Source organism: Polistes fuscatus, unplaced genomic scaffold (assembly GCF_010416935.1).
Source record: "Polistes fuscatus isolate 324 unplaced genomic scaffold, CU_Pfus_HIC Scaffold6, whole genome shotgun sequence".
NCBI lineage: Eukaryota > Metazoa > Arthropoda > Insecta > Hymenoptera > Vespidae > Polistes > Polistes fuscatus.
In genome coordinates, this window is record NW_025113140.1 from 9,340,461 (window position 1) to 9,366,750 (window position 26,290).

At 27.5% G+C, this 26,290-nt stretch overlaps 4 protein-coding genes and 1 long non-coding RNA gene across 22 annotated transcripts in view; 3 read left to right on the forward strand and 2 right to left on the reverse strand.

The window, feature by feature from the left end:
* LOC122522926 (serine/threonine-protein kinase MARK2-like) overlaps positions 1–6,220 on the forward strand; it is a 65,960-nt gene extending 59,740 nt beyond the window's left edge. For 13 of the 17 annotated variants that reach the window (XM_043644340.1, XM_043644339.1, XM_043644341.1 and 10 more), the window contains 3 exons: positions 499–540; positions 2,411–2,525; positions 2,656–6,220. In XM_043644340.1, the coding sequence (XP_043500275.1) occupies positions 499–540; positions 2,411–2,525; positions 2,656–2,874 (376 nt within the window). In that variant the 3' untranslated portion in view covers positions 2,875–6,220. The remainder of the gene's footprint in view (positions 1–498; positions 541–2,410; positions 2,526–2,655) is intronic. The other 4 variants (XM_043644331.1, XM_043644333.1, XM_043644342.1 and 1 more) reach the window with 1 other exon arrangement.
* Positions 6,221–14,673: 8,453 nt separating this feature from the next.
* On the reverse strand, positions 14,674–15,098 carry LOC122522931. The gene is made up of 2 exons (XR_006305209.1): positions 14,962–15,098; positions 14,674–14,867 (listed from the first exon to the last, which is right to left on the reverse strand). It is a non-coding gene; the product is annotated as an uncharacterized LOC122522931 (long non-coding RNA).
* A 321-nt stretch (positions 15,099–15,419) lies between these two features.
* On the forward strand, positions 15,420–16,171 carry LOC122522930 (bis(5'-nucleosyl)-tetraphosphatase [asymmetrical]). Its single transcript, XM_043644346.1, has 2 exons — positions 15,420–15,697; positions 15,823–16,171. The coding sequence occupies exons 1-2, from the start codon at positions 15,583–15,585 to the stop codon at positions 16,143–16,145; spliced, it is 438 nt and encodes a 145-aa protein (XP_043500281.1). The 5' UTR covers positions 15,420–15,582; the 3' UTR covers positions 16,146–16,171.
* A 585-nt stretch (positions 16,172–16,756) lies between these two features.
* Positions 16,757–22,422, forward strand: LOC122522932 (putative elongator complex protein 1). 2 transcript variants are annotated; one of them, XM_043644347.1, is made up of 12 exons: positions 16,757–17,409; positions 17,500–17,928; positions 18,013–18,513; positions 19,038–19,243; positions 19,335–19,738; positions 19,836–20,916; positions 21,003–21,196; positions 21,294–21,558; positions 21,759–21,895; positions 21,962–22,122; positions 22,182–22,245; positions 22,330–22,422. In XM_043644347.1, exons 1-12 carry the CDS (start codon positions 16,966–16,968, stop codon positions 22,395–22,397), a joined length of 3,954 nt encoding a protein of 1,317 aa, XP_043500282.1. In that variant the 5' UTR covers positions 16,757–16,965; the 3' UTR covers positions 22,398–22,422. The 2 variants fall into 2 exon arrangements, with proteins under 2 accessions (XP_043500282.1, XP_043500283.1); XM_043644348.1 differs by lacking the exon at positions 16,757–17,409 and having other exon boundaries at positions 17,583–17,668; positions 17,742–17,928.
* A 1,044-nt stretch (positions 22,423–23,466) lies between these two features.
* LOC122522933 (G2/mitotic-specific cyclin-B) lies at positions 23,467–25,929 on the reverse strand. Its single transcript, XM_043644349.1, has 5 exons — positions 25,768–25,929; positions 24,482–25,123; positions 24,161–24,400; positions 23,951–24,069; positions 23,467–23,858 (listed from the first exon to the last, which is right to left on the reverse strand). Exons 1-5 carry the CDS (start codon positions 25,795–25,797, stop codon positions 23,603–23,605), a joined length of 1,287 nt encoding a protein of 428 aa, XP_043500284.1. The 5' UTR covers positions 25,798–25,929; the 3' UTR covers positions 23,467–23,602.
* Between the last annotated feature and the right edge of the window lie 361 nt (positions 25,930–26,290).

Sequence of the window (26,290 nt, forward strand, 5' to 3'; positions counted from 1 at the left end):
TCATCTATATGTATGTATATATGTATATTCTGCTAGCAGTACTGTGTGTAAATCTGCTTCATTTAAGGGGTAATGGCTATACTATGTAAATGTTTTCTTTTTTTCGCATAGTGATTATTGTAACTCAACATTTATAAATTTATTAAAAAAGAAAAAAAAGTAACAAAAAATTTGACATATATAACAGTCAAAACATTAACTTCCACATTCATGAGAAGTATGATGTGTTTAGGAAAAAATGTATAAATTTTTCCAAAAAATTATTTATATATATATATATAATAAAATAAGAGGGTTTGCACTCTTATGTAAATGTAAAAATTTTTTTTATTTCCAAATGCAAGTATTTTGTTCGTATAATATTACATCAATAACATCATAATTCTTATAATAACTTCGAAAAATGTTAATAGAATGGTGGTGGTTATACGTATGAAAATTTAATTGATTTATCATGTTCAGTGTCTGTTAGCAACTGCCTTTGTTTTGTTATTTCAGCCCCATGGACCCATCCGTACCCCCCAAGCACCCAGTAGTGAGGTACGTTGCTGCATACCATAATACCACTATCCATATCCTGATTTTGCATTTATTATCCTAAACTTGCGTCCAATCTTTAATTTATGAGTTCTTATATGATTTAAATAATGCTTCGATCACACGAGCTAATTAATCAAAGTTTCTTTCATATTTTAGGCAGCAATATATATATTCATACTTAATTATGCCTGAGAGAAAAATAGGATAAAATTAATGATATATATTTAAATATACATTTATATAAGATATATAAGTTATATAGTATATCATGAAACTACTTTTTGCATTTTAATACATAGCCAAAGAGATACATACTAATCATTTAAATTGTGCTACAATTAGTCATTGTTAATTACAAATTTATGACTTTTATAATAACAATTAAAACCTGATAGAGTGAAAGATACATGTTACAACAGTACGTTCATTATCACAAATTTATATAAAATTAGGCGCATAAAATATATATAATAATATATGCTCGCAACTAACAAATTATTTACATCAACTTGCTTCAACTAAATATTGTAAATAATTGCTCAAAGTAATTTCATAAATTGTGTTTCAACGTAAAATATATTATTTCAAATAGTGTATTCTGAAAATATTCCTTTAGAAAATACATTCGTATTTTGAATAGACAAAAAGTCATATTATATCTACAATTATATCAAATATGTGTTTGTTAAAATTGTAATTCATTTATTGTGAATTGTATACTGTCGTATTTATTGTTATACAACAAGTGCTTCCTTTTTTATCATTCTTTTTGCAAATTATGTACATTTACAGTAGTTGTATTATTATTATCATCATATTCGACATTGCATTTGAAACTGGACGCAATTTTTTTTAAAAGTAAATGTTTAATAAATGATATGTATATGCAATTATTGAAATAGAAGTAGTAAATAAGCGATTTTGAACAACAGTTTTTACCAAATGTAATCATTTTTAATTTTTATACATTTAAACAAAAATGTGACTATCTCTTTAATATTTCTAGAGTATCACATAGTTTGAAAAAAATGATGATAAAAGACAATTGTTTTTTTTTAATACTTCCATTAAAAAAAGATGATTATATTATTGGATTACTCTAATCAAGAAGAGAAAAAAAAAACAAATAATTCAATGAAATAATTAAACGTAAATATTTATTTACAAGTGAATTTAACTTATTCAATTCTCTTTTATCATCTATTTATTGTTATATTAAAGAAATAACGTTACAATCGATTACTTGTTAGGTTGAATTTAACATTTAAAATATGTATAAAAAATAATCACACACACAAGTAATTATCATTCTTACATTCTTTATGAAGGAAATATTTTGGAAAACTGTTACAAAGGGATATTAAATATTTTAATGTTAATTTGAAAAATATTAACATGTAAATACATATACTGTATTGAGAGACCTTGTTAAATTTTTAATTGCAATGGCAAGAGCCTGCATGTTACTTGCACGTGTATTATTATTCTACAATATATACTTACAAATTTTCGAATTTATATACATTCTCTATCAGTAATTCAATAATAGTTTGCTACATATATTATTATATCAGTTTGTAGCATTTTCAATGTTACAAAATAATTCTATTAATAGATACTGCTTTGGTTTCAATTATTGAACGTACTCTAAACAAAAACACAAAAAATAAGAAAAAACCATTTGCGTTTCTAAAATTTAAAATAAAGAAAATACTAAATCATTAAAGTTTGTAATGGTAAGATCTCAATGTATTGTCTAAGATTTATATTGACAATTTATAATAATGATTGCATATTTAAAATTATTATCGAAATGCATAATATTTTAATAATTTTTTTTTATTAGAGTTAAGACATTCATTTGTTACAGCGGTGCACCAACCACTAATGATGAACAAGTTAAACCACGCAGTCTACGTTTTACTTGGAGCATGAAAACAACCAGTAGTCGAGATCCAAATGAAATAATGTCGGAAATTCGAAAAGTATGTTATTAAATTAATTAAAATAATGTAGTATATAAAATAAAATGATTACATGCACACAAATTTAGTCAAAAATAAAAATATATAAATAAATAATTACAATTAATACTAATACTGAGAATAATTTCAGGTATTGGATGCTAATAAATGTCAGTACGAACAACGTGAAAGATTTCTATTATTATGTGCTCATGGAGATGCGACAACTGACAGTCAAGTACAATGGGAAATAGAAGTCTGCAAACTGCCTCGACTTTCCTTAAATGGTGTAAGATTTAAACGTATATCGGGCACTTCTATTGGTTTTAAAAATATTGCCAGTAAAGTTGCAGACGAGCTTAAACTATGATTATCGGCCACGGGCGCCTTAGCAAACCGCGCCAACCCATAACGCCCTCATGAAGAGTACCATCAGATGGCAGCCTGCGAGGAATTTTATTTTTGTTTCTTCTGGGATTCCGATTCAGAAACAGATAGTCAAGAAATATTTGTTTGACGATTTCTCCATCCCAGAGAAAAAGACAGAAGACATCTTACGGAGTAGATCATCAATATATTTCCTCTGTGTTGGAGGTATGCTGTTGCGATTCTTGGAAAGAAAGCTTGGAACTGTGATTTGTGATGGCTAATACATTTTGAAATACTCTTGAGTGCCAAATGGAACTAGGTTGGCTCATCATATATAATACTTCAAGAAAGGCTGAACAATTAGCCAACCAACTTATGTGTAAAGCTGGGCATTACACACAAAAATCTCTACATGATTAGTTTTTGAACTTTCTTTCTTTTAGTTTATCTCAAATGGATCTGCATAATTGACAATGAGTGAAAGTATCAGCATTTTGCTTACAGTTTGACCCACACCCTAATCGTGATCTCTTTCTCTCTCTCTCTCTCTCTCTTTCTTCCTCTCTCTCTCTCTCCTCCCCCTCTTTCTTTCTCTCTCTGGCAGTTTTCAATTTAAGTACATCATAATTCAGTTCTGACAGTATTATTAATATGGCATTGCTCTTCTCTAGATATTGCAGGTGTGGCTGCAGTAATATATATATATGAATATATTTATAAACTTTTTATATTATAATACGCTTTGTAGGTGTCAAATATTATTTTCTTCTTTAATATGTTGTTAGTATAACTCTACTAATATTCTAGAATGAAAATCAGTAATATATTTTTAATGTGCCTAATAAAAAGAATATGAAAAATATGCCTTCTTCCTTCTGAAAAAGGTATTGTTTAAAATATAAAGGTCATTATAAAACCTTTCGACGAAATATAAAAGGATTTTGGGAACACACATGCGGTACACTTTCAATGTCCAGAGAATTTTTTCACAATACTATTAAATTAAATTATGTTTCATATTTAAAATGTTATAAGTGGGGTATCTCTGTAAATAATTTATCGAATCTAATAACTCGTGAGAAGAAGAAAAATAAGTATGTAGCGATCTATTAATAAGAAATTATCATCACTATAACCAATTACAGTAAAAAAATAATAAATTGAACTATATTTTAACGCTGGGCAAGTGCACAGCCAAACTTTACTTTTCAAACATTTTTATGATGTTTTACTTTTTTATCTATATTATATAAGTTTGAAACTACACAGCACTTTAGATATTAGCAAATTAATTCATAATAATTGCTATTATTAACAACATTTTTATTTTTATCATAAAATATAAATAATATTCGATGCAGTACTACGAAGATAGAAGGAAAAGAGAGCTATATTAACATAATTTAAGAATATCACCGAGCGACAAAACTCATGTTTCATGTGAATAATACACAAGCTCTCCATTCTCAAAAAAAGTTGGGATATACCTAGAGACACCTCATTATTATTAATAACAAGATCTGTCATTTCTACGAGAGAATGGTTATGATAATATTAAATTTAAGTATTATAATTGGCTACTTATTATTAAATATAGTACTATTTAATATCTTTTATTCACAAAATAATTCACGATCGATGAAGTCAAATTCTAGAAGTTATTCTAAATGTAGAGGCGAATTTACTAGAGACTTGGTGTAAATAATATAATAACAAAGGTACTAAATTAATCGAATGGGAGAAAAAACCGCCTCTCATACCAAGAATATTATTAATACAAAACTCGGAAATTCAAGTATCAAACTTTTTATATTTGCCTAAGATTAATGAAGAAGAAGTATGTTATGAAATATAGGCAATGACACTAATAATTTATTTACGTAAATACAACAAATGCAATGATTTTTTCACATTTCTAACACTCGCACTTTTAAAGAGTACGAGTAATTTCAACGTACATAAAATACATATATTATACCACTGCATTGGCTGCTGTGTTTTGGTAAGCGGTGTTACAAATTGATATACATAAATGACTGATAGCAACTAAGTATCGACGCCGGCAGTTCTGTATTAAAACATCTCTCTTCGAATGAAAACTTTAAATACGATGAATATACAGAAAAAAAGGGCATCGGGACTTACTCTCTTTACACTTATAATCATACAAGTTCCATTTATCAAAATTATCCTACGAACCAATAATACAAAGGACAGTGTAATATATATATAAATTAAATAAAATATGAGATGTGTTAAATAAATACACGCAGAGAACATACTACACATACACATGAAAAAGCCGTGTTAAGTAAAATGGTGGACGTAATATAAAATGCATCTATCGCAAACACTTCATTATTAGAGAATTAGATCTCAGGATATGATCAAGGGTTTTTTCTTTTCTTTTATGTTTTTTTTCTTCTTTTTTGTTCTTTTCTCCTTCTTTCATTCTTTCTTTGTTAATTCCGACATTAACGATTAGTATATATTGAGTACAATATTCTCACGTTATTGCGATCACACACGATTAATTCGTCGAAAAATAAAACAAAAATATAATCTATACGATCGCTATAACAAACTGACAACATATAGAAATATACCTTTATGATAGTATAATTATTATTAATGTTAAACATGTAAGGCTCTTCAATAGCGTTAAATGGTATATCCCTATATTATTAGGAAAATGATTATATAATGTAATCTATACATACATCGCGACCCTCCGGTCGCTTGCTTTAACGAGAATAAATGTATAAATTAATTATTAACGCTTTCATGAAATGAATCTAAGTTTAAGAGCAACAACAACAACAACAACAATAATAATAAAAAAAAAAAAATAAAAAATAAAACGATATGATTTGAACGTGAAAATTATTAAGAACACACGATTGTATATAGCTGAATGGATGACACTAAAGTTCTTTTTAAATGGTCGTGGTAGCGGAAAAAAGTATTGTGATTTTTTGTATGTAAGTGCCGTGTAACAAACAAACAAAAAATATATCTGCTCCCCAAAAAAAAAAAACAACCTGTGTTGTCCATGCAGCTGTGTTTAAATTACACCTTGCACGCATGCGCACATGTACACAATGCCTGTGTAACTTTGTGCACCGGCAAGAAAATTATATATTACATGCGTACATATATACAATACATATTATACACACACACACACACACATTATACACATATACATACATATACACATACGAGAACATGTCAGTCTGTAGATAGGTACATACATAAAGCTTTGCTAAGTGTTTTCTGGTGATCGGTATCTAGCCAACTGTAGCAAAAATGTTTATAATAAAATGGTAACATACATTGTTTCCCAATATTAAGATTTCTTTTGTAAAAATGCCAGCATATATATACACGCATACATACGTTCAGGCTCTTTCTATCCTACTTGTATAAACAAATTTTCTCTTTCTTAAATGAGAATTATATTACATCAAATTTTGCGTTCTAAATGAATATACTTTTTTAGTATGCAAGAAAACTCTTTTAACATTAGTAAAGTTTTTTACGTATATAGACAAAATAAAAAGAAACAAAAAATATACTACTTGATGCGAACAAGTAAGATCGATGAGTTGATATAATATACCTATACATATATTCAGCTTTTTCAATCTTCATAATGTATGTATAACTTAAAACGTGGAGAAACAATTGACGTATTAGAACATAGAGTTCGATAAAAAAAAATTTTTAAAAACCCTTTATGATTATTATAATAAATTAATTTTCTTTTTAAAAATATATTATTACTATTATTATTATTATTATTATTATTATTATTATTATTATTATTATTATTATTATTAGTTATTATTATTATTATTAATTATTAGTTATTATTATTATTATTAATTATTAGTTATTATTATTATTATTATTATTATTATTATTATACATAATAAAAATTGAAAAGTTCCTCTGAAAGACAACATAATCTTTACCCACGACTTTTCTATTTATAAATACTTATATGTATCCTTATATATTTATTTCGAATACAGGATGAATTATTTCTTATCACAGATAATTCTATTTATATAATCTTTTAAACAAAATCAGAGTTTAGGTTGTTTTCTTACCCCGCATAAAACTATTGAAAATAACATTTATGTTAGCAATGAATCCGAGCGCGATTTTTAACTAATTTTGACGATCAAAGTTTCATTTAAAAAATGAAGATTCCAGGGAGAAGAAATAGCTTTTTTTGAATTTGTGAATAACGTAGATACAAAAGAGCCTAAGAATAAAGTGCGTGTTTAACATGTAACATTTAGCGAGTACTTAGATAGGTAGATAATTGCATTTCATGAAATTTAAATATGCTTGAATATCTCTTCAATAAATCGTTATACATTTTTTGATAAAAAAAAATTGCGTTTATTCTTTTAACAACCTTTACCCATCTCAACACATTGCATTGACTTTTATATTAATTTCTTTTTTTGTATGTATGAACTTTTACTATTCATTCTTTTTTGCATTTTTACTAGCAATTTTTATGCTGCCAAATATTAGATTAACAATCATTATTCTATTTGATTAATGTAAAATTTATTAAAATTTAAAAAAATATTGATTAAAAAGAAATTAATACTTTACATTTGTTTCACACTTTGGATATGAAAAGATAAATAGATTTTTTTAAGTCACCATTTTTAAATAGTCTACTATTAACGATACTAAAAAAATGCACATGTTATTATAGAAGATCTAAATTAAAAACATTTTACGTGTTTTAAAAAACGGGAATTCTTTATTACCTACAGTCGAAAAAAAGAAATTCACTATCATCAACCCATAATACAAGAATCTACTATGATCAAAGCAGCAGGTAAGGATTCATTTTTCTAGTATAGGTAATATAAATATAAAATTACAAATATAAGCAATTTTATTCTATGCCTTTCAATATTACTAGTATAAAAATACAAAACTACAGATAGATTTATGCAACCATTGAGGTTGTAAATCTGAAATATATAATTTTATTAATTAATTATATTATTAACCCTTTCCACTCGAGAGTAACTCTATAACGTTAGTTTAAACTCGATAGTCGTAGCAATAGAAATATTATTTTCAAAGTTACGGAGTTTCAATAAGTACGGAATACGATAAAGAAATTAGTTCAAGTAAAGATGAGTTCGATTTTTCATCGATGAACTGGCTGAAATAGCCGATCATTTCTATTTTTTTTACGAAATAACATTTATCATACATGAAATATATAAAAGTACTTTGTGTTTGTATATGTGCCTTCAGAAATGCATGTATCATACATATGTATTTTCAATAACAGTGCTCGTCGATAATTTATTTCAATAATTACAACCAGTAGCTCGTGCCGATTAGGACCTTTCATCCTCGACATGATTGAGCACCGGAGGGACTTTAAATTTTAACTCACGATGTAAGAAGTTCTACGATGGCTCCAAAACACTCCTACTTCATAGCAAGTATAGCAGTCTAACAACCGGAAAGTTTCTCAGTTTGCTATTGAAGAAGATCGATCGAAGATCCATCGAAGAATTCACATTACATCTTTGATAAGGTAGAAAGTCCGTCTTCATATCTGTAACATAAAATAGAACAAAACGATAAGTTATCTGCAATATGATCAAAAATCATATAAAATAAAATCGAATAAAATGTTAATAAAAATGAATACTTACAATGCATTCCAATGAGATGTAGCTCAATGGCATCATGGTGATGCATCTCGCGTGAATCTAATAACGCGGTTAAACGAAAATAAGAAACTATAAATGAGTTTCTTATCACGAAATCGAAATTTGATTATACGGCGAACAACACTGACTCTAATTCGCGTATGATTTTAATTTATTATGCGCCCGATCACTGATTCTACAACTGCTTCCAAAGACTGCTTTGCACACAGTCAATGCAAGTAAAAAAATCTTCATTGATGCACTGATTCTAATACGCGAACAGTCTGTGCGACTGTTTAAAGATAAAAATACAACTTTACTCGAACAAACTCTAATGCAATTACTGCATTGGTCGCAGTTAATTTAATATATAAATTGCAAAAATAGTTCACGAACGCGACGGAATTGAAATTAACGAACGAACGTGCTTCTAATCCGTGATTTTAATTATATTTAACGATACAACACTCCCGTATATTGCTTCGCGCACGATAGCAATGCACTGACACTTGCAACACTTCACAAACACAATTCACAAACACTTCCAACACTGATATATTCCCATGATGATCTGAAACAGAAATAAAAACAAAATTATAAATATCATTGTTGTAAGTAAAAAAATTATTATAATTATTGAGAAAGTGTTTAAAATAAAAATTGACTTACGTTTATTCTTCATTGATGAATGCACGATGGGTATCCTACCCTTAGGATGACGATGAGCTCACGTTTAAACCGAATAAAAGAAACTTACGGAGTTTCTTTACGCGAAAAAACGAAACTTTTAAATACGGCGAACAACACTGATTCTACCCTTTCCGACTTTTTTATATTTTATTTTATCGATGCAACACACGAGTACTTCATTGCCTACGCGCTCGATTGCAATGATGTTCTGAAACAGAAGAAGAAAAAGAATTATTATATTTAATATTAATAAAAAACGATTGAAATTATCATAGAAATGTTTGATAGAAAAATATACTTACTTTTAGTCTTCATTGATGAGTGCAGGATGGGTATCCTACCCTTAGGATGACGATGAATAAAATAAAATTAAATAAAAAATCTGAAAAGCTGAAACATACTAAAGATTATAGTACAATATTTCCTGAAATCATTTCTGAAGGCAGAACACACATGAAAAGATATTTTATCATAAAAATATCAGTAAAAATATTAATTAAAAATCTTTCAAGTTGTCTATACATAAAATAATAATTGTATTAACAAACTCAATAAAGAGTAACCTAAGAAACCGTTTGTTATACCGTTCTATGTAATGAAAAACTCTTGAAAGTATTAAAATAATCACGATAACGATAGAAATAAGATTATTAAATAATTTGATACGTCGTCACTTTTACCGGTCTTAACTTGTCGAAGGATGGAAGAGGAATGAGCATCTCTCTCTCTGTTTACCCTTGAGAGTAACGAATTTTGACTGTTTTGTTTTTATCTCATTGTTAGCTTAAGCATTGCTGAAAAACACAGAGACGTATTAATACGTGTTTATAAATCGAATGTTTTGTTTTCTTATTCTCTTTCTCTCTCTCTCTCTCTCTCTCTCTTTCTTTCTTTTTCTCCTTCTTCTCCCTTTCTTACATTCTTGCTTTTTTTCTCATTCTTTCTATTACACTTCTCTACGTTATAAAAAAAAGAGGTAGACTTACTTCGACAAATATAAAGGAGATAAAAAAGTGAACACAACAATAAGGTTAGGTAGGCGTATTCGCGTTGGACTCTCCCAATACTCAGAAACCTAAAAAAAAGTGGAAAAAAAAACAAGAGTACATTAGTACAATATAAAGAAAATAAAATATATGAGTGTATGTGTACGAGCTATTTATACTTATGTAAATATGCCTCTATGCATGTGTATGTGACAGGAATCGAATTTAATACGAAATACGATCTTTAAAGACATTTTAAAGATCATTAAATCACATTTAAAGACATAAAAAATATTATTTAGTAATATTGGTGAGATTTGACGCGAAGCCGAAAAAAGATTTCACGGATGAAATCCGTGAAATTTGATTTTCACGGATATTTTTCGAACTTTCCAATATTTCGTTTTGAAAACACTCACGTATAAAAATCTTGCTTGTAGCTATCGTTTGATATATAATAGGAAGGTGTAGGTTAGAATTATCTTTTTAATTACCTGAATTAAACGGGACGACAAAACTTTCGTGCGATCTCCTGCACCGACGTCGTGAAAAGAACGCTGATTGGCTGAGCGATTGCCGTCTTGTATTTTGAACGTTACTATATAAAAATCCATATATTTTTATAAATAAAAAATACATGATAAATAAGATAATAATCACATTGTATAAAGTGATATATCTTATAAAATCATATAACATGAATTAAAGAAAGTCGTTAGAAAAGTATTGTCAATCGATCGAACGAAATTAGATAAATATTTTCTTACTTGCAAATTCAAATTGTTGCTAACGTTTTATACACGCACACAAGCTTGTCGTCACACGTACGTAACTCGGCTTTCTTCATGACCATGCTAGTCAAGTTAGATATGATAATTTATTTATTAAATAAATAAAAAATTTATTCTATTTTACTATTTAATGTACACGTATGTTGTTAATATTTAAAAAATAACGAAAAGAATAAAGATAATATGCACTATAAACCTTATCATACCGCAAAGAAAAACATACATAATTTATTTATTACATAAATTAAAAATCCACTTTATTATAAATTATATAATTATCCAATTTATAATTATTACTATATATATCCAATTAATAATTATTATTATCCAATTTATTTTTCTATTAAGTGTATATGTCCATTGTTAATATTTAAAAAATAACGAGTAAAATAAAGACAATATAGACTAAAAATTTTATCACATCGCAACGTTCTGATTGAAACATTCCTTCAATTTTTATGTAATTATTTAAACTAATGTACATTTGTTTTAATGTTCCTGTGCAATGGTGACTTCGGAGGGGGAAATTTTCATCGAAAAGAATATCACATCGAAATTATTTAATATTTAAAGTATGTTAATAAGAATGTAGTGTTCAAACCAGTGCATATGTGTTAAAACAAGCTGAAATATAAAGAGAGTGCATTAGAGTATTAAAATAATTGTTAATTAATCGATAGAAATGTCTATTGTTGTTTAAAAACTCGGAATATATGATCTTCTATTATGTAATTTATAAATAATAATTACATCTTTATAGTGTAGTTTTATTTAAACAATTGCATAAAAATTGCATAGACATTAACATCGATTAATTAACAATTATTTTAATGAACTAATGCACTTTTCTTATATCACAGCTAAATTTTATCCTCGAAGTCATCACTGCGCAGGAGCATTAAAATAATTACATAAAAATTAAAAGAATACTAAAATGAGAACGTTATAATCTTAAATTTTATTGATTAGGTGGATTATTCTTTTTGTACACATGCGTAACGTTCGGAAAGTCATATAAACAACTTTCAATAAAAGTAATTTACATAAAGGACAAAGGCCCAGTCTGAAGGGCAATTTCGAAGAGGACGGAGCTCCGAACATATACTCCGAGCTTTTTAACAACAATAGACACTTCTATCGATTAATTAACAATTATTTTAATATTTTAATGCACTCTCTTTGTATTTCAGATTTTTTCAATACATATCTACTGGTTTAAATATTACATACATATTAATAAACATTATAATTGTAATTAGTTTCGTTTAAATCCCTAATTAATATCATATCCTTCTCTCTTCCTTTTTCCTTTTTCCTTGGTTCCTTTTATCCATTTCATCTATAGAAACTAATTACCTTATAATGTTTTTTAATAACTTTTATGTATTTATACAGATACCAGTGGTCCAAAATTATTGAAATTAAAGTTGCGATGTATAAAATAGATTGCATTCGATTCATTCATTGCATTGCACAGGAACATTAAAAAAAATGTACATTTGTTTAGACAATTACACAAAAATGAAAAAATGCTAAAATCAGAGCATTTTAATCTTAATTTCTCTTTATTACAAATCAAATTCTCGTTACTCACATGCACAACGTTAGGAAAGTCATATAAATAAAATTTAATAAAACAAATTTTATAGAGGACAATGACTCAATCTAACGACGAATTTCGAGGAGGACGGATCATAGATCGTATACTCCGAGTATTTAAGCAACAATAGATACTTGCATCAATTAATTAACAATTATTTTAATGCACTGATGCACTCTCTTTATGTTACAGCAGAATTTTAGCCTCGAAGTCATCACTGCGCAGAAGCATTAAAATAATTACATAGAATAGATAAAAATACGAAAATCATAACGTTTTAATCTTAAATTTTATTAAATAGATTTATTATTCTTTTTATACACATGCTCAACGTTCGGAAGGTCCTGTAAACAACTTTCACCAAAAGAACTTTAACAGAGGATAATGACTCAGATTAACGGTAGATTTCGAGGAGGAGGGATCACGGAACATATACTCCGAGCTTTTAGACAACAATAGACGCTTGCATCGATTAATTAACAATTATTTTAATATTTTAATGAATTCTTATTATAATTAAGATTGTTTAAACGCATATATATTTATTTAAACATTACCTAACTTTTGACGTACTTTGAATATTAATTAATTTTGATTTTATGTTTTAATAAACGAAAATTTTACCCCTTCCCTCCGAAGTCATCACTGCGCAAGAGCGTAACAAAATATGTACATTAGTTTAAACAATTACATAAAAATTGAAATAATGTTAAAATCAAAACTTTATATAATTTTTATTTCTATTTATTACAATTAATTTTCTCGTTACATATATAAGAAACTTTCGGAAAGCCATGTATATAACATTCATTAAAAAAAAAACTTTTTTATATGACAATGTTTCAGTCTTACAATAGATTTCGAAGAGGAAGATTCATCAAAAGATACATCTTTATTTTTAGATTACAATATACATTTCTATCGTTTAATTAACAATTATTTAAGGTGTATTGAACAAAATGTATTATTCTCTACTAATACTTATATATATAATTGCTTAAACATATACATACATTATTTTAAATATTACATACTCTCCTATTGACTTATTTTGAATATAGAAAATAATTTTAATATGAATTTATTTTTATGATTTTAGATGACTGTGTCTTCAGCTTAATTGCGTTCTTGGATTGTAACATAATTATAAACTATACCAATTACTTAGATTGTTTTTCAATCATTATTACATAAAATTTAATATCAAACGTTTAATAAAATTTTATTATTTTTTAGAAACAATTCAATGGGTAGCGGGTGGATTTCTTCTTCGCAAAGGGCGCCATTTGTTAAGAAGGAATTTACTTCAGGGATGCGACCCTGCCCACGCGAGCCTTGATTTTATCTTTCTCCCAAGGATAGAATCATGTCCTTCCCTCAGCTTTTTAAAGTGAAACGCCCTACCTTTTTTTTTATTTTTTTTTATTTTACTTTGCTTTTTTTAACTCGCGATTTTGCAAGCATAGATGTGCACGTAGCATAGGAACTGAAACTGCATTAGAAGGGATGTCTACCACCGCTATTAGTAAGACGGGCCCAGGGATTCAGTTCCTCAAGCTTGCAGTAAATATAGTGCTGGTGGGCAAACTGTACGTGCAGCGTAAGTTCCTCGTAATATAGATTAGAGTCAGTGGATTAGTCCAACCGGTGGGATACCACTTAAAAAAAAAACGTAAAAGGTTTCACTTTAAAAAGCCTACTTTTCAACTTCTTCCCTATCCCTTTGCTTTTTTTGTTGCAGGTTACATAGGAGGAGGACCACACAAGGACAGCAAGAGGACCATACCAGGACAGCATGAGGACTTAGTTATAATAAAGGATAGTGTAAGATAATTATTTGTAGAATTAAATGTATAATTAAATTTATAATTACACGTGTAATTTTAATCTATTTATTCTTCTCCCCTTAGCACATTACACACGTGTAACATTTATATTTAATGTATTTTATTTATTCACAGGTTCCATGTTACTTCGATTCCATTCATGTTTTACTCCTCTTTTATCATTTTTTTATTTGATTTTCCATTTTTCTCTTCATTATCGATAGTAATTGTAAAGATTTTCCGAATAAAACTCTTAGGGTGGGGCCTAAGAGTGGGGCTCATTAGAAAACGTTCTCGGGGTTTCCATTTTCTTTGGTTTCGATTTAATTCGGATGGGGACATCTTTAGGATGCACATCCCGGGTCTTCAGAAGCGGTTACCTCCTCGTGGTTAGACCTGGGCAATGGTATTTTACTTTCAGTATAATGTTTAACATATTTAATATGTTATACATTCCATTGCAAGTAAAATCCAGCTAAAGACCGCTTACCATTAACATTATAATTATAATTAGTTTCTTTTAACTTCCTAATTAATACCATATTCTTTTACTCCTTTCCTTGGTTCCTTCTATCCATTTCATCTATAGAAACTAATTAATTTATAATGTTTTTTTAATAATTTTTCTATATTTACACGTATTAGGAAACAATGCGAAATAGTTGAAATTTAATTTTCCCATCACTTTTAACACTTTATTGACCGCTCGTAGTTGACGCTGCTACTAAGTACTGGCTTAGTCGCGCGCGCATTTACTCCCAGTACCGGCTAATTTTCCAACTGTACGAAAACCGTCGATAGCTAAAAGCCGATTAATAGACTAACGGTCGAAAAGCTCTGGCAATCGGAAGCTGATAAAAAGGCTAGCGGTCGATAAAGTGTTAATACTCTTCCTCATTACACTTATAGTTCTTATTTTATCTATAGCTGTCGCTGAAATCGCACGTTTTATACAGAAACAGCTGATCACATATATGTCATATGTATACTTACTGTAACTAGATTAGAAAATTCATCCATGCGACTATAATTTTATAAACTTGTAAATCTTTTAACGTTAAAAACAGTGATATTTTTTCGTTTGACAATTATCGTTTATGCTAATATTAATATGTCTATGTATAAACGTGCTTGTGGTTTTGTGATATTTCGTCAAATTCAAGATTCAATAGAATATCTTCTCATGCAAACATCTTATGGAAATCATCATTGGACTCCACCTAAAGGTCGACTTTGACACCAACGTTTTTAATATTTAAATTAATATGATTATTAAAAAAAAATAAAATTATGTATTATAAAGAATTTTTATAGAAAAAAAAAGAACAATTACAGGATTTTGTTTAATTAGGTCACGTTGATGAAGGAGAAACTGATTTTGAAACTGCCTTACGTGAAACAGAAGAAGAAGCTGGATTTGTAGAAAATGATTTAAAAATTTTTCAAGATGCCAAAGTAGAATTAAAATATATTGTTAATGGTGTTCCTAAAATTGTTATCTATTGGCTGGCAGAACTTATAAATCCTAATCAACCTGTTAGAATGTCTAGCGAACATCAAGCATATAAATGGTTAAAATTTCAGGAAGCTTGCAATCTTGCAGAATATATGGAAATGCAAAATGCTTTAAAACAATTTAATGAATATATAGATAAAAACGTAAAAAAGAAGTAGGATGAAGTATAATTAATTTCAGTAACAGCAAGCATTTCCAAATACATATTTATATCAATAAAAATTGATATACAAATACATATTTATTATTAATACAGATTGAATATGTGTATTTGACATTTTCTAATCTGATATGAATATTCTTTATAAATTTATACATACTAAATAGGATACTAAAAAGGAAAAAAGAATGGAACGAGCACATCAATAGAATGGACAACAGAAGAATTGTCAGAATTGCACGGGATAAGTCACCGGCAGGCCGCAGAAGCACGGGGCGCCCACGAAAACGATGGTGCGACAATCTAACAGTGCAATAGGCAGAAAAACGTCGTTAAGGAACAGGCAATTTGCCTAAACTAAAGAAAGAAGAAGAAGAAGAAGAAATTTATACATATTATGTTAGACTATTATTATAATATGCATACTGTTATTTTAAATGGTAAAGATTATTAAATAGATTATTAAGAAAATTTTACAATTGTAATATATAAGTTATGCTTATATTTTAATAAATCATAACTCTATTAATTATCATTTTCTAAAAGATACAATTTTTCTTCCACGCGTTAAACATTTAGTAGTTACTTATTTCAAATTTAAAAATAATACAAAAGATGTCAAACGGAAGTAGACGGACAGTTGCGCCCTCTCACAAAAAGCACACATTTTTTCGTAATCATTTTCAGTAACATCCAGGATCATGCACATGGTGCATCCATATATTTTTCAGTTTAATATTACTGTGTGATTGAATAGTGAAAATATATATTTTAAAAATTACTTATGACCGACGTTAAATTTAATTTTCGATAAAAAGATGGAAAACTTAACAGTATCGCGTCAAAGTTGTCGCAGTTTGGAAGCTTTAGAAAATGAAATTTTAGATAATTTCAAATATTTAAAAATATTATGTACAATTAACCCAAACAATGATGATTTATACATTGTATTAGAAAATCAATTGTATGTAATACCTTCGAATCCAGAGTGTGAAATAACTTCTGTAAATATTAACAATGAAACGAAAAACAAAATTATTGGGTTAGAATATACTAACATAACTCAACAAGTGTATTGTGCGTATGAAAATGGTGACTTAATTACAATTAGTATAGAATCCGATTTAGAATGTGAACTAGTCAAGCAAATAAATGAAGGTGTAGATTGTATGAAACTAAGTCCTGATCATGAAATTCTTACATTAGTAACACCTAAAGATACTGTAATTACTATGGTATCTAGTTTTGATATTATATCAGAGGTATTCTTAATTATTTTTTATATTATATTTGTATTATTATAATTAAAATTATGTCCTTATATTACAACTGTTTTGTACAATATATTACAGGTAGATTTACAAGAATCTCATTTTGGGAATAAACAGTTTGTAACAATTGGCTGGGGTAAAAAAGAAACACAGTTTCATGGATCAATAGGTAAAGCTGCAGCGATAGTTCAACCAGTAGAAATAAATAAAAATAATTTTGACGATGGATTACCAAGAATAACATGGAGAGGTGATGGTTCTATGTTTGCTGTTAGTTTCATCGGAAAGGAGAAAGGCATTCGTCAATTTAAGGTTTTCAGTAGGGAAGGTATTTTGCAATATACAAGCGAGTTGTTGGATAATATGGAAGAGCCGTTAGCTTGGAAACCTTCTGGAAATTTGATAGCTACAACACAGATATTAATTAATAAGCATGTAGTATCTTTTTTTGAAAAGAACGGTTTGAAACACAGAGAATTTTTACTTCCATTTGAAACAAAAACTGTTTCAGTAAGTCAAAATTATTTTTTATTTAAATAGCTTATATAAATCTAACAATGATTATGCAAATAATAAATATTATATTTTATCTAGGTAAAAGAAATATTTTGGTCTCCAGATTCCGACATTTTGACTATTTGGTGCAAACAAAATAATTGTAATACTACAATATTACAATTATGGACAGAAAAGAATTATCATTGGTATTTAAAACAAACATTCTATTTCTCTAAAGACAACCCACTGTTATATGGTACTTGGAGCTCTAGGACTAACTGCGGGAAAACATTAATTCTGCTCACGCCACAAAATGTTTTAACTTATTCATTTCAGCGAACCATTAATCATAGCAAAGGTCAAAGTTTGCAAGACAAAGCAGTAGTTGCTGTTATCGATGGAAATAAAGTTTTATTAACAGGATTTAAAATTGGCATAGTACCACCGCCAATGGCACATCAAACTTTAGAACTTTCAGAACCAATCAATGCAGTAGTCTTTGCACCAAATGTAAAAAGTACTGAATCTTTAATAGATACCAATGCCTTCTTTTGTGTTCTAAGCAATAACAAATTGGCGTTTTTTAAATGTACAAATGTAAGTATTATGATGTAATAATTATATATCATTATAATATTTTATCATATATATATATATTAGGTTGTCCCATAAATTCTTTCCGCATCACGCAATGTATGACTTCGAGCCGGCTATGTTTGTAGACATGCAGGCTTTATCTATTGTCCATTTATGGCATCGATTTCAGTCGTCTTATAGCTCTTTCAAAGTACATTTCGTTGGTGACAAAGTCTCTTTTAAAATCTTTTTCTACGCCGTTTAATATGTATAGACCAAAAAAGCATTTGTGGCATGTTATGTTTCATTACTTTAAAAAAGGTAGTAGTGTAAAGAACGCTGCAGACGAGATGACAGATGCAGACTTCCTAAGATGGCAGAAGGTAATAGAGCAGAACGGTTCATCTATAACACAGTAAATCAACCTTAAACAACAAATATCGTCTATTGAAGTCGCATCTAAAAAAAGGAAGGAACTTATGGGACAACCTAATATATATTTTTTTTTTCAATAAGCTTTTATATGCATTACTTTTACTATATAGGATTCAAATAATCTTGAATATAAGAATATAAGTACATGTGAAATGAACTGGGATGCACCAACATTTGATACTAAAAATGTTATACCTATAATGCAACATTTCTCATGGTTTAAGGAAAATACTATATTAAGTTCTATTTCAATAGATAATCAAAGCATTCTATGTGTGATAAATTTAGATCTTGAAAATAATCAAGTTACTGTAAAGTATGTATGCAAAATTTAACATTTATATTCTATCATAATGTTATATTAAATCGCTTCAATTATTATATGTATGTATTCATTTGTTTATTAGACAAACGCACATTATGGATGCGTTAATCGAACACATAATATGTTCTCCTAATACAGATGATATATTTCTGATAGCAGAAGGATCTGTTTTAAAATACAAAGATAATGAATTGGATTTGATTGGAATCAAATTACCAAACTTTTCTTCTAAAGTTGATCTAATACATAATGGTACAAGTCATGCAATAATATCTTTATCTCATGGCAATCGTTTATCAATTAATAGTAAAGAAGTTGCAAACAATGTTACTAGTTTCTTTCTACATTCTAAACTGTTACTTCTTACAACTTCGCAACATACACTGATTTGTGTTACTTTGGATGAAGAAGGATTGGAACAATTATCTAAACAAGATTTAACTACTAAACCATGGGAAAATAATATGTTTCAAAAATCTGTTAATGGTTTGTATTAATTATGATCGAACATTTATTATGATTTGTGTGTGTGTGATATGCATATATATTTTTATTTTATATATATAATTTTAAAAAATTACAGATGTGAATATAAGGAGAATAGAAAGAGGATCTTTTCTAGTAATAGCTCTTCCAAATAACTCTAAAACTATATTACAAGCGCCTCGTGGTAATTTGGAATGTATTCAGCCTAGACCACTATCACTGTATATTATTGGGGAGCATTTGAAAAAGTGCGAATATTTTTCTGCATTTGATCTCATGAGAAAACAACATATTAATTTGAATTTAATATATGATTACGAACCACAATTATTTTTGAAAAATGCAAAAAAATTTGTTGAAGATATCGCAAATCCACAGTGGTTAAGTTTATTTTTAACTGAATTACAAAATGAAGATGTTACCACTACAATATATTCGAATTGTTATTTAAAGTGCAAAAAACAAGACGCATCAGTTGCTCAAAATGGAAATAAGGTTTCAATGGTTTGCAATTTGCTAAAAACCATCTTGGAGGAAAAACACAATGCAGATTATTTTATACAACCAATATTAGTTAGTTTAGTTAAAAATCGTGATCAACAAGGTTTGGAAGGTGCACTTAAAAAGTTGAAGGAGATAAAGACATTGGAATCTACAAAATTTTCTCATACAATATCGTCCGAAGATGCATTGAAATATTTATTATACTTGGTAGATGTAAACGTTCTATTTGATACAGCTTTAGGCATGTACGATTTTGAATTGACAATGTTCATTGCAACAAAGTCACAGAAAGATCCTAAAGAATATATACCATTTTTAAATAATTTAAAGATACTCGAGGAGAATTTTATGAAATATTCTATTGACATATATCTCAAACGATACGAATCGGCTTTGAATCATATATCAAAAGATACAGAAAAGTTTGATGAATGTTTAAATCTCATACGAAACCACAGTATGTATAAAAACGGTTTGAAGATATTTAAAAAAGGTAGCAAAGAATATAAAGAAGTTGCACAAATTTACGGTGAATATCTTTTAAGTAAAAATAAATTAAAAGAAGCAGCGATAATGTTTCACAAGGCTAATGATTATAATAATGCATTAAATACATATAAATTAGCCGGTTGTTGGCAAGAAGCAATTATGGTTTCAACTTTACTTCATTTATGGTAGATATATAGAATTACTTAAATTTTTTATTCTTTTCATTCTGATATATTCTCACATTGACTGCTTTATAAAAATTATTACTTAGTCCTACTGAATCATCTGCATTATACGAGGAACTTAAAACAAGATTATGTCAAGATAAAAGATATTTAGAAGCAGCCCAAATATCCGCACTGTATATAAAGGATTTTGAACAAGTTATTACAACATTATGCGAAGGCAAATATTGGAAGGATGCTTTAAGAATTGCAACAGATGTCAATCGTTCAGATTTAATTGGTATATAACACTTAACAATAGAACTACTTTTTAATACAATGATTTTATTAAATAATAATATATTACATTTTAATTTTAAATAACATTTTTTACATAGTAACACATATTCAGACTGGCGTACAAGAACATGTTGATTATATTACGGCACAAATTATTAAGAATAAAGAAGATTTGGAGAAATATAAAAATCGACTTACAGTAATAAGAACAGAAATGACAAATAGACAAACACAAGTTTGTGACGATACATTAAATGATAATATTTTAACGACAAATAAAGGATTTAACGATTTTCTCAGTGACACTAGCAGTGTTACAAATTCTATAACGAGTCATGGATCAAGAACTTCTACAACATCTAAGTAAATAAAATAAAAAGTGTATAAATTAGATTGGTCGATAAATCAATGCCGTTTATGTAATTTATTTACTTAGAAAAAGCTGCGTAGACTTATTGGCCAATCAGATATACATATACATATACATATATATATATATATAAACATCATTTTCTATCACTTAATCAATACGATAATATTCCAAATTTCATAACTTTTTTTAGGAGAAGTTACAGATCAAGTAAAAATCGTAGGAAGCAGGAAAGAAAGCTCTTAAGTATGAAAGAAGGAAGTATGTTTGAAGATTTAGGAATAATGCGAGCATTACATGAAATTATCACCAAAACATATCAGCAAAAAGGTTTGTGTGTATTAATCTGACATAGCAATAATTAAACATGCTATTAATCATACAATTTTCATGCAGATGAAGTGGATTTGTTAACGCAAATGTTATTACATTTTAATTGTGACGAAGTTGCTGAAGAATTACAAGATAGTATGAAAAAATTTTTAGCTATTATAGAAAGCAGTAAATCTAAAATTTGGGATAAATCAGCACCTATAAGTCTTTCGCTCTATGAAGCAGTAAGTTTCATATATTAATATTATTTATGATTAATATTTAATTGATTGTATATTTTTAGGATTCAATTGATAACGTTGTATCAAAAAAATCTCAAGAAACCTTTGTACCGCAGAAATTAGTTGGTAAGTTTCTATTAACAGTTCCATGCTTCTTAAAATAATTATAGTTGGAAATCAATTTAAAAAATAATTTTAATTATTCTATAGAATCACGCATAATGTATCCACCAGAAGAACCTATATCTACGAAAAACCTATATATTTTTTCTAACTAATATTAAATAAAATATTATAAACCTATAATATATATTAAAATTATTTTTTTTTATCTCCTCGTATGCATCTTACTACATAAAACTTATATATAAAGCTATATTTTTATACTTAATTTAATTATTTCTAAACAAATAATTATAATTTTAAATACCTAATTTTATTCTAAGTTTGCTACATCCCAAAATAAAATAACTAGCTAGTAATTTGTAAACTATATTATTATTTAGCAAGAACTTCATTTGTTACTTCTGATGTAATACAATCATCCGTTTATTTACAATTAAATGGATTTCTTTGTAATTACAAAATATAAATAATGCCGCGTACAAACTATATATATATATATATATATAATATTTTTAATCCATATATGTGGATGTGCGTGTGTGTATATATATATATATATATATTTTATTACATTTAAAATTTGCTCCAGAGATGTACATTACATTTGAAAATTATCGTACTTTATTTCGAGTCAAATTTCCCGTATACATAAATTTATACAATCTTTAATATATAGAATACATAAGAACTGCTAGTTTGACTTATGAAATAACAAGGCTTTTTGAGTTAAGATATTTATGAATAGATTTTTATAAAAGTATAAATTAAAATATATATTTGTGAAATATTAATATATCCCATATAGTATTGTTAAAATATATGTTGTGCTAATATGTATAGAAAAAAAAAAAAAAGAAAAGGGTAAACAAAAAAGTTTTCCTAACGATTTAAGAATAAAACTTAAAACGCAGCTTAATATTCTATTATCAAATACCATATTTTATGATTTTTATCGCGTTATATCTAATATTACTATAACAGTCCAAAATATATTCTTCTCACTACATTCTCATGCTATTCTATATCTATACTAAAAAATTATGGTATATAATTCTTCTAAATGCACATAACACACTTTTGTGTAAACGAGGCTGCAAGCTTTTATAAACAATATTTGTGTCAAATGTCTAATAGACACACGATAGACACTTTCTATAATTTAGTCTACATTTAATGTGATACGGTCCTTTGTATAATTATAACACTAACTGGAATATATCATAATTAATATGTTTTATGGCATTGAATAATGACGAAGAATTTTTTCTTACATTTTCGTCTTGTTGTTGGTGTTGTGTTGTTGATGATAATGATCACATTATTTTATAAAATAAAAGAATTTATTATTATGAAAGAATTAAGTTTGCCTGCCTTCTAGTGCCAGAGCAACTATAATTGGCGATTTAAGTTCTGGACGAACACTAATTTTCATATATTTGGCATTTACGTATTTCTTCCTAACAGCTTGGTATTTGCTTTTTTCTGCTTCATTTATAATCACAGCAATATCCCTTACAACTGGTAATATATCCTCTTTAGTATAAGTGCTATAATATTCTAAAGTGTTCGTCCAAATGTTCTTATTTTCACTTTCATCGTTGTTATCAAAAATTCTATCAAAAAATATATCACATGTTAATGTTTATATGTTTTATTTTTACAAAAAAAATAAGCATATAAAAATATATTCAAATAGAATACTTACATAAACGCTAAATATATGGCGGCTGCTGCTATCAAACTTGGCGGATAATGGCACATTTCATAATGTACTAAACAAAGCTCCAAAAAATATTTAGCCATGGTATGGTGTAGAGGAAGTGCCTTTAATCAATATAAAATATTAAATTCGTAATTAAAATTAAAATATCTCGAGCATATGTTTTATAGATATTACATTATTATCTATTATTACCTTTCCAGCTTTACTATATCTTCTTAAAAAATGAAGTGGTAGTGGTCGTCCAAATGAAAAATCAAGAGTTGGTATAATGACCAGTTCCATTTTTAAGATTTCAAATTTTGTATACGCATTGTCCGTTATATATACAAAATCAGAAACATCTGGTGAATACATTTCTTCATATTTACTAGCTATAAACATGGCTGTTACACCAACTAGTTGTAATCTTTTTCTATCTATCGTCTGATATGACTGTTATCAAAATAAATAATTTATTTATTATTCATACAAACAATATTCAATGATTTATATTTTATTGATATAAAAACAAACCTGTAGAAATCTATCGATAATAGATATAGTAAGATATAAAGTTTCTTGCATAAGATGAAATTGTTGATGTACTTCAATGAGCCAATCTACAAGAACACTTCTCATTTTGGGTGTTACTTCTTGACCAGTTAAATATTCCTTTTTAATGGGAAACTTTTGTTCTAAACTTCTTAAATATTCATATATATCATTACAATAGGTAGAAACTAAAATTGGATTTTCTTTATCTGTTTCATCTATATTTTCAATAGTTATAAGATCAGACGAAAATGATTCTTTTTCTTTTTTGATGCATATCGTAGGAGCTAATGATAACTGATTAATTTCTATGGGGGCTTCATTTTGGATTGAAGGTTTAGTTATTTGCATTTGTGGTTTCTCTTGTATTTTGGCAGGTTTTTCTTGTAATTTTGTAATTGGCTTTTCATTAATTTTTTCTAAAGCTTTACCAACTTGCTTCACATCATTTTTTTTAGAGATGATTTGTTTCTTTTCCTTTAACAAACTACTTCTACCAATTGGTTCAACACCTCTCTGTGTATTTACTTTATTTCCTAAATCTCCAAATACAGGTCTCTTAGTTGTTATTGTCTTTGCAGCAATAGATGATTTTATATTTGCAACATTTTCTTTATTAACATTCTGTAATCATTGTTCTCTCAATTAGTAATTATATCAACTAGAATGTAAAACTAACTCAATATTAAATTAAAAAGATATATATATATTCTAAAATTTGATGAAATTATATAATATATGTTTATAAAATTACTCTATACATCTATTAACTTAAATATAAATAACAGATTACCCCCTATACATCTATTAACTTAAATATAAATAATAAAACTAAAGTTATATACATTCTCAAAATAAGATCTTATGTTGATGATAAAAACAAAAACATTATTATAACATTGTCGTTAAAGAAAAAAAAAAAAAGAACACGTTTATGAATATTTCCAATTACATTAGAATTGAACAAAAAAATCAGTTAATACAAAAAATAATTTAGTTAGAAACAAAAATATGAATCTCTCATATACGTAAAATCGATCATCGTTGGGTCCATAGGTAATAGTTTGTAAAAAAAGAAAATAACACGTGCAAATGATAATGTTTCCTTTTTTTCAAATTTTTCTAATTATATATAAGAAGGTATTTAAAAATGTCACGCACAGGACCGTTAACCATTACACTGTCTTCTCCTCGTTAGATGTTCTAACGAATATAATCGTCTATTTACTTTCAAATGTTATCTAAGAAAATTTGTTATATTTACTTACCATAAGCACTTGTCGATTTCTTAGCGCCATCGTCAACTCGGATAAAATATAATCTTTATTAATATAAAAAATATAATTCCCTTAGAATAGTCTTTTTCCTTCAGATGCTTGCCAAACAACGTTCACCTCTCGTTTAATAACGACCTCAGCGGTTTGAATTTGTTTAGCTGCTAAACCGGAAGTTAACCACCGATAGGTGGCAATGCACTGATGTACAAATGGCGCGAAAAATATCTTTTTTTGATTTGTTTCCTAACATTGAAAACTAACTTCTTTTCTTTTTCTTTTTAACCGTCAATTAATATACACTTTTATTTATGTATTCGTAATAAAAAGACTTTCATATTATTTCTAATTTATCAAAAATTGTTTATTAAATTTTAGGTATTTTTTGTTGTCAATTACAAATATGACGTAAAATAATAATTTTTCGTCATAATTTAAACTTTTTTAATATCTAATATTATATAATATTATTATATACATATTTTGTTTATAAATTACATAATTATATTAAAAAGGG